This window comes from Onychomys torridus, chromosome 10, assembly GCF_903995425.1.
Source record: "Onychomys torridus chromosome 10, mOncTor1.1, whole genome shotgun sequence".
Classification (NCBI taxonomy): domain Eukaryota; kingdom Metazoa; phylum Chordata; class Mammalia; order Rodentia; family Cricetidae; genus Onychomys; species Onychomys torridus.
Window position 1 is genome coordinate 31,576,045 of NC_050452.1, and position 12,274 is coordinate 31,588,318.

General features: G+C 49.4%; 1 protein-coding gene across 1 annotated transcript in view; it reads left to right on the plus strand.

Moving 5' to 3' along the window:
• The window catches only part of Evc2 (EvC ciliary complex subunit 2), an 89,595-nt gene that overhangs the window by 16,089 nt on the left and 61,232 nt on the right, over window positions 1-12,274 (plus strand). Inside the window, exons 6-7 of the mRNA XM_036200958.1 lie at window positions 5,944-6,078; window positions 9,304-9,443. Of these exons, the coding sequence (XP_036056851.1) occupies window positions 5,944-6,078; window positions 9,304-9,443 (275 nt within the window). The remainder of the gene's footprint in view (window positions 1-5,943; window positions 6,079-9,303; window positions 9,444-12,274) is intronic.

Here is a 12,274-nt window from a genome sequence, read left to right on the forward strand (position 1 = left end):
CGGCCCAGATGCTGGGGACAATTTGTCTTCCCAGATTGTACTTGAACACAGTCTTTCTGCTTCTGCTGTTTGCCAGGAGTCTGTTTCCCTTTTCTGTTTGGCAGTGAGGTTCTTCCTAGCACAAACACACACACACACACACACACATTCTCCTGTGTCTAACAAGCATGACTCACTCTGTGGGTTAGTCAGCCTTCTCCAGGAGAGAGGGGGAGGGAAAGGGGAAGGGGGAATGGGAGGAGGAGGGAAAGGGGGGAGTCCATCGTGTGCACTGGCTCACGTGACGATGGAAGTTGAGAAGTCCCTGCACACCAGCCATGTGGCATAGTCCAAGTTGGAAGTCCTTGGGCCTGAGATACTGATGATGTGAATCATCTGAAGATGGAGTCTGAGGACCTAGTGCCCATTGGCGTGTGGCCTACAGTCTTGCATTCTGTGGTCCATGTGCCAGACAAGAGGAATGTGTCCCTGTACTAGGAGACAGACAGACAAACACATTCGTCTTGTCCCTGGATTGGTTCTGTTCTAGTCCAGCCGACTGGGTAGCACCTGTACATACTCACATGGAGTGAGTCTGGGTGTTGTCCAAGTTCACTCGTAGGTAGGGTTGGTCTGGGACACCTATCTACATTCACATTCTGGGTATATATTTTTTTCTTGGTCTGTTTGGGCTCACCTGCTGATCTTCACAAATGCACCCAAAATCAGGACTTCCCCTGGTGTTCCTTAACCCCATCAAAGCTGACTCTTGAATGTGACCAAACCATACAACTACACTCCATACTCCCTCTGCATCTCAGGGGCCAGATCTCCTGAGCAGCTCACAATTTCTCAATCCTGCCAGCTTTGACACAGGTGTGTGAGAGATCCCATTATTAAATCACTTTTATTTCACAGATGGGGAAACTGAGTTCCAGTAGTTTGCCCAAGATCCTATGGCTAGAATGGCATGGTCTCTGAGGACACCCCTAGGCTTGGTGACCCCAGAGGCTAACGGGTGTTCTCATGGCTGACTGAACTAGGGAAAGGCTACTTGGTTGTCAACTTGTCAGGATCCAGGATCACTTAAAAGACACAGTACTGGGCATGTCTATGAGATCATCTCCAGAGAAGTGTAACTGAGGAGGACAGACCCACCCTGAATGCAGCTGGAGAAAGCAAGCTGCACAGCGGTGTTCATCCCTCTCTGTTTCCTGACCGGATGTGTTGTGACCAGCTTCCTCGAGCCCCAGATGTGTCTTCCCTGCCATGACCGACTGGAGCCTGGAGGATACCCTTTCTCCCTTATGCTGTTGTTTTTATCAGGGGTTTTGTCATAGCAAGAAGAATGACTTACACAGCCATGCAGCAGAGTTAGCAAAGGAGACAGATGAAAGACAGGAGGTCTGGAGAAAGTCCCCAGTGACCTTCAGGTGCTCTCCCAGGGGACTCTCCAGCAATGAGTCCTAGGAGCATCTGTGAACATTCTTTAGGGGCTCAATGCCACACAGGTACCTTCTGCCTGGCTCACACCAATTTCTGACTCCAAGAGGAGGCAGATGTTCAGCCGAGACCACACTGTTTGCACAACATGCTAAGTGAGTGGTGGGCTCCCTCCCAGATGTCGGTCCCTAGATGCTGCCTAAGGCCCAAGCTCAGAGGCTGGCCTCTAGAAAACAGTAGGAAACAAAGCCAGGCGTGTTCACTCCTGCTTGCGGGTCTAGCAGATGATAGTATGGCCTTTGATCCCAGGCGGCAAGTCCCACAGCTATATGGTGAGACTCAGCACATCTTAGGGGCCATGGCACCACACAGAAGAGATGGAAAGAGAGTGGGGTCTGGCTTTTAGCAAGGCTGAAGCCCAGTGAAACAGTCAAAGATGTAGATAACAGTTTTCTTTGTTGGTTTGAGAGCTCCCAAAGGAAGTAACCCGATCTGGTTCATTCTGTGTTCCTTTTCCTCCCTCACCTGGTAGGTGACAATCATTCAGTAAATATGCCTTGATTGAGCTGATTGTCACCGATGATAATTGCCAGTCAGCTGTGGAAGTGGCTGGTGGCCTCATGATTGTGATGGGGAACATTCTCTTAATGGATGTGCCCCTCCTCCAAGGCCCAGCCCTCCCATAAGGATGGAGAGGGGCTTTCTCCAGAGCTCAGGCTGCTTCTCACCTACACACTGCCTTTGGGGAAGCAGGGGGAAGAGCCTGTGCAGTATGCAGGTTATCCCTCACCAGGTACCCTCTGGGACCCATTCTAGGATCGCTGTGCAGTGGCGACAAGAGGTATGGGAACACGAGGTTCCATAGTATTGTGAGTGTAGCAGGCTCTAAGACCACTTGACCTGGTTTGAGTCCTGACCGTGTGTGACCTTCAGCGTTTTCTAGCCGATCATCTGGACCTCATCTTCCCTAGCCATAAAATGAGAGCCAAGTCATGGCATCTATCCAGGCAAATGGGTGAGTCTGTGTAGAGCGCTGTGTTTCTTTAAGTCTCTGTGGATACCAGCACCTACAGGATGGACATAAGCCCAGGTGTCCTGAGGGGAGATCCGTGCCAGTGAGGCTGGACCCTTGGCGGTGGGTGTGTTTAGCAGGTCTAACCTGGGCTCTTGAAGAGGTGACAGGGTTATATTGGTGGTGGCAGGAAGAATTGTCAGACAGAACAATGGCATGCATCTGCTGGCTCTTTGGCTGGCATGCCAGAGCATGCGCAAACTACCCTACTGCCTCAAGCTGACAAGCCAGGTAAGGAAAACAAGGCCTTAGGAAATTTCTTCTTGGTTTACTGCCCATAACCCTGGTGAGGAGAGTCTCAGAGTATCCCATAGTGCCAGACATGAACTGCTGGTCTCAGGTTCCTCCAGACCCTCCTGCTGCCTGTGGATTGGTCCCTGCTGGCTGGCAGGCACCAGGAAGGCAGGTTGAGGTGCTCTCTAGGAAGGATCCCAGGGCCCGTGAAGATACACAGAGAGAGTTCTACCCATGGTCGCAGTGGCCAGAGGCATTCAGGGTCACTGCCAGCAGTCCACCCAGGAGGAGAGAGAACTCATCTGGATGGATGTGTGTCTGTGCAGTGAAGTGTTTTATTAAATGGGGAGAAGACGGTGTCCTGGGTGGATTTAGGGCCAAAGGTCTCTTGAAAGAATGACAGAGGCGGATGTTCTAATCAGAGAAAATCTGAATAGATAAAGTAATGTATAGAAAGTTAATCCAGGGAATTTGAAATAAGCGGTTGGAAATTTTACTTTTAAAAACAATGCAGGAAAGATAAGGGAGAAACATGGAGAGATATTTATAGTGTACATAAAAGACAAGTGGCCTACTATGTAGATAGCATATGTTAACTCACAAGAGGAGGAAAGTCATAACAGATGGCTAGCTAGGAGATGAGAATTTTTTTTAAAAAGATTTGTTTATTTCTTATGTATACAGTGTTCTGCCTGTATGTATGCTTGCAGGCCAGAAGAGGGCACCAGATCTCATTACAGATGGTTGTGAGCCACCATATGGTTGCTGGGTATTGAACTCTGGACCTCTGGAAGAGCAGCCAGTGCTCTTAACCGCTGAGCCATCTCTCCAGCCTGAAATGGGAATTTTTGAACACAGGGTTTTACAGAGAGCCCTTGTAGCCTTCTAGATGTCACATTATTAGCAAAACCCCGAGGCTTTGAGTTGAGATGGCAGTGTGCAGGTAATCATGTCATCACTATTGCTGTTTCTGCCACATCACTTTCCAGCCCGCTGGCCGTTGTCCTGACCTCAGCTCCTGAGTGTCCTAGCTGCCTCCAGTGCTCCTCAACAGCTCGACACAGGACTTTAGTTGTCTTCCTAAGAACCCAGACCTTCCTGGGCTCTTTTCTTAGGGGCTTCTTCCTGACATTTCTTCAGAAAGATTAACTCCCTTGTCTCCTCCAGGGGCCACTGGGACCCTCTGTTTTCCATGTTGTCTCCCAGTCCTTTCTCTCAGACATTTCTCGGACCAGCATCTCTGACTCTAGTCTCCCCCTACTCCCCAGGCAGGTTGTTTGTCCCCTGCTGGACTGCCATGGCATCACAGTGTCAGGCTTACTCCTCTGAATGGCCCCTGACATACCTGTTGACTGACATAAGAGACTTTGCCGGGAAGAGGCCTTTGAATCTCCTTTTATGTGGGCTGCCACTGGAAGTCACCAGCCACACTAAGTGTGGGTCTTCCTATCCAAATGCCCTGAAATCAAGAAACCCCCCCATTGCTGTGCCCAGTGCCTGTCTCCTAGTTGATTCCTGATCTAGTCAAGTTGACAGCTAAGATGAGCCATCACTGCGAGGCTTCATTAGGACTTGTGAAGTATGATGATACTTTTTGCAGTCAATCTGAACACCCACCCATCAGCTAGAGGCCAAGAGTCTCTGTCAATGCCACTTCTCCAGGTTATCAGGACATGGGCCAGCAAGCCCACATCCTGCCTGCTCCTTGGATATGGAGTGCCAAGCTTAAGATCTCAGCAAAACTTGTTGAAACCTCTGCTGGGAAAGTTGTGTGTGCCCCCCTTTCCCTTGTATGGGGGAGACATGGAAAGTCATCCTGCGTATTCCCCGTTTCCCGAGTTTTGGGGGGGGGAGGATTACTGTGTGGCTCCTGGGCATCCTGAGATCCCCTCTGTGCCCAGCCTCCTCCACACAGAAAAACTCAGCAATGACAGCTGTCCCACCGTCAGGGAGAATGACTGGCGTGTTAGCATCCTGCCTTCCAAACCCATACATATATTTATCACATAATTGAAGCCAAACTTTCTATGCAAGCCTTCATTGTGTCTTTGGAACTCGGTATTGAATTCCCATCTTTTCTACTCTTCTTGAAAGGCCTTTTTGTGCAGTATCACTCCTCATAAGTGCTATGAAGAATCCATCAAAGGCGAGATTGCAGCGAATGTGTGATTACAGGGGTGGGCACCACGAGCGATGATTCTTTGCAAGAGGCGGGGGCGGGGGAGTTAACATGCTCTGGGGGCGGAGGCTGCCACAGCCACCTTTTTTGCTTCCTGCTTAGATATCGCAGCATAGGTTTGCTTGTGTCCCAACATCTGTGCTGACAGTGATTAGTGGTGGGCTTTGGCTGTGCTGTTCATGGGGACATTTAAGGATGCTGACTTGAGGCTGGATCGAATACTTGAACAGCCTCAGTTTGGGTTCTTGTCTCCCCAGGAGAGGGGTTTCACTGGTACAGATGATCCAAGGCCACTGTCCACTTTTGTATCCTCACATGCAATCTGTCATTCAGCCTTACATCCACTTAATGTTGCCCAAGTATTCCTCTACCCCGAGCCCTTCTCTGCTTGCAGTAGTAATGGCAGCTCAGATGTCCTGAGATGGTTCCGCGGTTAAGAGCACTGCCTCCCCTTCCAGAGGACCCAGGTTCAACTCCCAGTACCTACATGGTAGCTCACTACTGTCTATAATTCCAATTGCATGGGACCCAACACCCTCACACAGACATACATGCAATGCATATAACATAAAAGTAAATCAAGTTAGCAAAACAAAACAAAACAAAACCCCAAACAGATGTTCTGACACATGGTGAGGTGCTTCAGCTTTTGTAGTGTGGATGCTGGGTGTATATGTGTGCGCATGCACGTGCGTGTGCATGCATGTGTGTGTGTGAACATATTAATGTATGTGTACATGTAATAACAATAGAAATTTATTGGCATTGATATTGTGTGAATCAAGTATCGCAAACCCATTACTATTATCTAGTTCCAGAACATTCACATCACTTCCAGGGGGAAATTCAGTACCTATAAGCAGTTGCTCTCATCCCTTCCCTCCCAGCCCCTGGCAGCCACTCTCCTGCCTCCAATCTCTGTGGTTTGTAGACTCTGGATATTTCCATGTTTTCTGCTACCTTGAGGTCATCTACGTGACTGGGAGTCAGGTGGTGGTAGCAGGAGGAAACTCCAGACTCCTTTCTCTCCATGCAGGTTCTCTCTAACCATGGCCTCCATGCAGCAGGCTTCATCGTGGCCTTCATCATCTCCCTTGTGCTGACCTTGGTGGCCCTGTTCTTCCTGGCACAGGGTCGGTGTCTGCAGGGAAGTGTGCTGGCCAGATGCCGGGTGAGTCTTCCTCTCAGGGATGCTTTGGTAGGCAGTGGTGTAAGTGGACATTCATCCTTCATCCTGATGTGTCCCAACTCTGAGCCACGTCAGACCCCACTTGGGAGCTAAGGATAGATGCTCAGGTTAGCTTCTTCGGGGACACCACCCCACCCTTCACCCTGGGGCTGGGGGTGCATCTCCATTGTAGAGCAGTTGCCTAGCCTTTACCAGGCCAATCCACAGCATTGTCAGTAAATAGGGAAATTAATTAATTCATTCATTAATTAAGCAAAAGCTCCTAGAATGATTCCCTAAAAAAAAAAATATACTTAATTAACACACAATTGTGTGACTTTATCTGGTAGAATGTGATAGGTTGACATATTCACACAGTGTGTAATGATCAATTGAGCATGGCACACCTGTCATCTCAGACATTCATCCTTCCTTCCTGTGAGGAAGTGTTCAAACTCTCTTCCAGCTGTTGTGAAATATGTGGCACCTTCTTTGGTGGCCAGGCTGCTACCCCGTGCTATGGAATTGCCCAGCATTTTCCTCCTGCCTGCCCTGGACAGCCTCTTCCAGTCTCCTCCCCTGTACCCTGTTAACCGTCACTATGCTCAACCTCTAAGGAATCATCTTTTTGTTTCTGTTATTTTTTTATTTTGTATATTTTTTGCCAGAGCTGAGGACCGAACCCAGGGCCTTGTGCTTGCTAGGCAAGCGCTCTACCACTGAGCTAAATCCCCAACCCCAGGAATCATCTTTTTTTGAGTCCATATGTGATGTTGAGCAGTGCTTGACTTAGTTCGGATGTAACATCCTCCGGGTCCATCCATGTTTTGACAGTGTGGTGGGTTGAATGAGAACAGCCCCTGATAGGCTCATATATTTGTATGCTTGGTCTCCAGTCAATGGCTGAGGAGGTGTTTCACTGGGGATGGGCTTTGAGGTTTAAAAAGCCTACACCAGGCCCAGTCTCTCTCTCCTTCTCTGCCTGTGGATCAGGATGTAAAACTCCCAGCTACTGCCCCAGCATCATGCCTATCTGTTTCCCACCATGCTGATTATGGACTACCCCTCCCAAACTGTAAGCAAGGTCCTAATTAAACACCTTAAGGGTCACCTTGGTCATGCTGTCTCTTCACAGCAATAGAACAGTCACTAGGACAGAAGGGATGGTGCCTTTTGTGGCTAAATAATATTCCACTCATTGTGCGTTTATGTGTGGTGAATACTTAGGCTGACTTCATATTTAGCTGATGGCTGTTTTAACTATTGCCAGGTGTAAGAACCTTACATTTTAGCACTCCACCTGTAGGGTGGATGTGTTCTTGCTACTCCCAGTTCAAGCCCTATTCCATGCCACCTGCTGGAGCCAAACTCCTTGGTCTGGCTTGTGTGTCCCCATGACCTAACCTGTGCCTCATTTCCTCCCACCCCTCACTTACCCCTCTGGATGTACCCAGTGACTGGCTTCCCGTAGGGAGCTGAGCTCTTCTTGCTCATGCTAATGGGCTTTTTCAGTTCCCTCCCCCATCTTCCTCTCGTGTGTCTCTGTCCTCTGCTTTGAATATAAACCAAGCATCTACTTGTCTGGGAATCATTGTGGGTACTTCCTGGTAGATTGCAATCTCTCTGGGTCCTCTGCTTGCTTTGCGAGACTACTCCACACAGGACCTTTTAGGCCTAAGCTCTTTCAGCTCCTGGTCTGCATTTCCACAGGAATATAGCCTGAAGCCAGACTCAAAGTCACTCCATTCCAGGAAATAATGCCTCCTGGGCATGGCAGGAAGAGAGGGGCATCAACAATGCCAGATGTGTCCCGGAGTGCCACCAGAGCCAGATAACTGGAGCCAACCTGCCTGAGGGACTGGATAGGGCAAAACCAGCCTCGGAGCCAATCTTCCTGCAGGCTGTGGCCACATGTGTCTTCATCTCACAGACCTGTGTGCTCAACAGGCAGCCGCCAGGAACATCAAGTCCAGGTTGAGGAGGCCACTTAGCAGTTTCCCTCTGATGGGGAGGATGATGATGACGGACTTTTACAATTACTTCTCTGTCATTTTAAATGTATGTTTTATTAATTCGCTGAGACTTTCACATAATGTATGTCGATCATATCCATCTTCCAGTTCTCCTCTTAACTTTTCCCAAGTCCATCCCTAACTTAAAAAAAAAAAAAAAAATCTCCTGAGTCAGGTGTGTGCTTCCTATACACTCCTAGGTGTGGGGCCATTCAGTGGAGCAGAGTCATTTTACCAGGGTCATACCCCTAAAGAAAACTGCCCCTGTCGCCCCAAGAAGCCATTAGCTGTCAATGGTTCCTTAGGGGTGAGGGTTCACGAGCCCCTCTCTCCTCTATGGTGAAATGTTGACCGGCTTCATCTCATGCAGGCCATGTGCAGGCAACCATATCCTGTCATTTCCAGAAGATACTGTTTTACCCTGGTCCTCTGTGCTCTGTGTTCTCTCTCTCTCTCTCTCTCTCTCTCTCTCTCTCTCTCTCTCTCTCTCTCTCTCTGTGTGTGTGTGTGTGAGCGTGCATGCATGTATGCACACGCGCGTGTGTGCACAGTGCATGCATTCACTTGTTCCTGTGTGCATATGTTCTCCTCAGGCGCCTCCCAACTTGTTTTATTTTTTATTTTTATTTTTGTTTTTTAAGACAGAGTTTCTCTGTGTAGCCCTGGCTGCCCTGAAACTCACTCTGTAGCCCAGGCTGGCCTCAAACTTACAGAGATCCATCTGCCTCTGCCTCCTGAATGCTGGGATTAAAGGCGTATGCCTCCACCGCTCAGCCCACCTTGTTTTTTGAGGCAAGGTCTCTTATTAACCTGGAACTCACCAGTTGGATAGGCTAGCTGGCTAGCTGTGGGCCTCAGGGATCTGCCTGCCTCTGCCTTTCTGCCCAGCCTTCTAAAAATGTGGGTTTTAGCGCTCGAACTTGGGTCCTCACATTTGGGTGGCAGGCACTTTCCTGACTGAGCTATCCCCTGGTCTCAGTAGCAGAGTACTTATGGTTATGTCTTCGCATGTTATTGTTTTATCCCCTCAGCACACTTGTGTGAGGCTGTTGAAATCAGCATCTTTTTCATTTGGTGAGACAGTATAGGCTCTGACCAGGACAAGGGCTGGTCTGAGGTAGGAGGAGGCCAGCCTTTCTGACTATACAGCCTTGTCTTCCCTCCCAGCATGCAGTGTTCCCAGCAGGCCGACTCAGCTGTCTCTTCACTTCTACAGGTTCAGCGCCCTGAGAACAGGCTGGAGCCCTCACCCTTCACCTCTGCTAATGGTGTGAGCCAAGATCTTTCCCTCAATGACCAAGTGATTGACATCCTGACTTCTGAGGATCACGGGGGCATGCTTCAAGCCTTAGAAGAGTAAGGGTCCTCAGTCTTATCCGCTTTTGGGAGGTGATGGGCTGGGAGCAGCAAATGCAAAGTGTCCTTATGGTCACTTGGTCGTCCATTCATCACTTGGTGGTTAGAATGGTAGCGCTGTTAGGCACTGAGTATTATTGGGCCAGCTGGATGCAGAAGAAGCTTCCGGAGCCCTGGAAATGCTCCCTGGAGGAGGTGACATCTTCACTCCTGTTAGAGGTGCCCAAGTAGAATGAGGGGAAATACCTCAGGCTGAAGGAGGAACGGGAGACAGAAGAATGGGAAGGAGCAAGGGGCATTTGTGAAATCATGCTGAGTGTGCTGGCTGTTTGTTTACTGACTGCAGAAAACAGGGAAGAAACATCTCTTTGAAAAAGAGGCTGGCATAGTGCCAGCTGTGGTTTGCTGGGGAGAACTCTGTGTTGTTGATAAAGACCCATGGTGCTGTGTGCCCAACAGAACATCCCACCAAACCCTGGGTGAAAAAGCTGCAAACAAACCCAGGTCTTCAGAAACTCCTTGGGAGTGGCGTAGGGGTGAGGTGAAGTGAGGTGGGGTGAGGTGAGGGAGTGAGGTGAGGTGAGGGAGTGAGGTGAGGTGAGGTAGGGTGGGGTGGGATGAGTGGGGTGAGGTGAAGTGGGGTGAGATGAGGTGGGGTGGGGTAAGGTTAAGAAGCCTTTCCAGGGACACAGCTAGTAGTCAACAGGGTTCTCAACAGTTATAACCCCAGAGCTGGGGAGGTGGGGACAGACATATCCCTAAGGCTCACTGGCCAGCCAGCCTAGCCTAACCAGTAAGCTAGTGAGAGTCCCTGTCTCTTAGAGCAAGGGAGGTAGATGACTCCTGTGAAATAACACCTGAGGTTGTCCTCTGGTGTACACACACACACACACACACACACACACACACACACACACACACACAGGAACTAGCACTGAGCAGGGGAGGAAGCAGAGCCAATCAAGCAGTGCCGGGCCTGTGTCCCTGGGTTTAGGAACCTATGTTCCATGGCACGTAGAGTAGGTAGGTCCAAGGTAGAGCATTTCAGCTGTAAGCCCTCCCAGGACAGACGTTGTACTGAGTCTGACTGGTGGTGCTTTGTGAGTTACTTGTTGTCCTTGGCAGTGAAGACTCTGTCCTACTTGGGGGATGCTCCTCTCTTGTTCAGCAGCTCTATGAGCAGCCAGGCCAGGAGCCTTGGGTGCACAGGACCAACCTCACACAGTGGTGAGGCTCAGGCTTCCATCCATTTCTGGCTTTCAGGGTAGTGTGCACAGATTGGATAACTAGGCTTTGAACAACTGTTCACAGCCCTTCTTCATTTTTGCTCGATTCTGTAATTGGAATGCCAGGGATGGCAATTAAAATTTGCCACCTTGTCTTAGGAAGGCAGAGATGGGCGGGCAGCTGGGAGGCAAGCTCTTGGCAGGAACTAAAAAAATACCGCCTCATATATTGTGATATGAACACGAGCAATTATCAAAGCATTTCCTAGCCAAAAGTCAGATGTTAGCTCTCCCCCAAAATGAATGAAGAGTTGAGTGGGATGATTTGATTTGGATAATCAACAGCTGGGTGTTTAATGTACACATACACAGGACTCTGCATGCTTCTGACCTGGTGAAGTGGCCCTCTTCAGCAGGAGTGTGTTGCCCTCTTTTGATTCCAGATGTGAAGGGTGTCAGGAGCCCAGCCCTCCTCCATCCCTGTCACAGGCAACTCTCCTTGGTGTTGAAACTTGCTAATTCTGATGTGGGAGTGTCGACATTCTTAGTGACTCTCAGGCTTTGGGGCTGTCTCTTTGTTTCTCCTTGGTTGCTGATCTTATTTTGTCTGAGGAGCGTTTCACATCAATTAGCAAGCGTGGCTGGGAGATTCAGCCTAAGAGTAAAATTCATCCCTCCTCTCAGAGCCTCACCCTCCTTCCCCAGCTCAGTCGTAAAAATTATTTTATTATTGTGGGTGATCTGCCTGCATGTATGTCTGAGCAGCATGCATGTGTCTGGTGCCCACAGAGGCCAGAAGGAGATGCTGAATCCCATGGGGCTGGAGTTACAGATGGTTGTGAGCTGCTATGTGGGTGCTGGGAATTGAACACAAGTCCTCTAGAAAAGCAGACAGTGGTCTTCTTTAATTTTTTTTAATAATTAAAATTTGCATTTATTTTACATACCAACCACAGTTTCCCCTCCCTTCTCTCTTCCTGTTCCCTCTCCCACCTCCTGTCTACCCCACCCCCCAATCCACTCCTCCTCCATTCAGAAAGGGGCAGGCCTCTCATTGGAGTCAACAAAGCATGGCATATCAAGTTGAGGCAGGATCAATCTCCTCTTCCTGCATCAAGGTTGGGTGAGGCATCCCAGCATTGGGAATAGGTTCCAAAAAGTCAGCTCATGTACCAGGGACAGATCCTCATCCAACTACTAGGGGCCCCACAAACAGACCAAGCTACACAACTGTCACCCACATGCAGAGGTCCTAGGTCGGTCCCATGCAGGCTCCCTAGCTGTCAGTCCAGAGTCCCTGAGCTCCCACAAGCTCAGGTCAGCTGTCTCTGTGGGTTTCCTAGTCATTATTTTGACCACCCCCCTGCTCATACAATCCCTCAATCCTTTCTTCAACTGGGTTCCCAGAGCTCAGGCCACTACTTGGCTGTGAATCTCTGCATCTGTTTCCATCAGTTACTGGATAAAGGCTCCCTGATGACAATTAGGGTAGTCACCAATCTGATTACAGAGAAGGCCAGTTCAGGCACACTCTCCACTATTGCCAGGAGTCTTAGCTGGGGTCATCCTTGTGTCCTTGTGGATTCCTGGGAGTTTCGAAGGTAG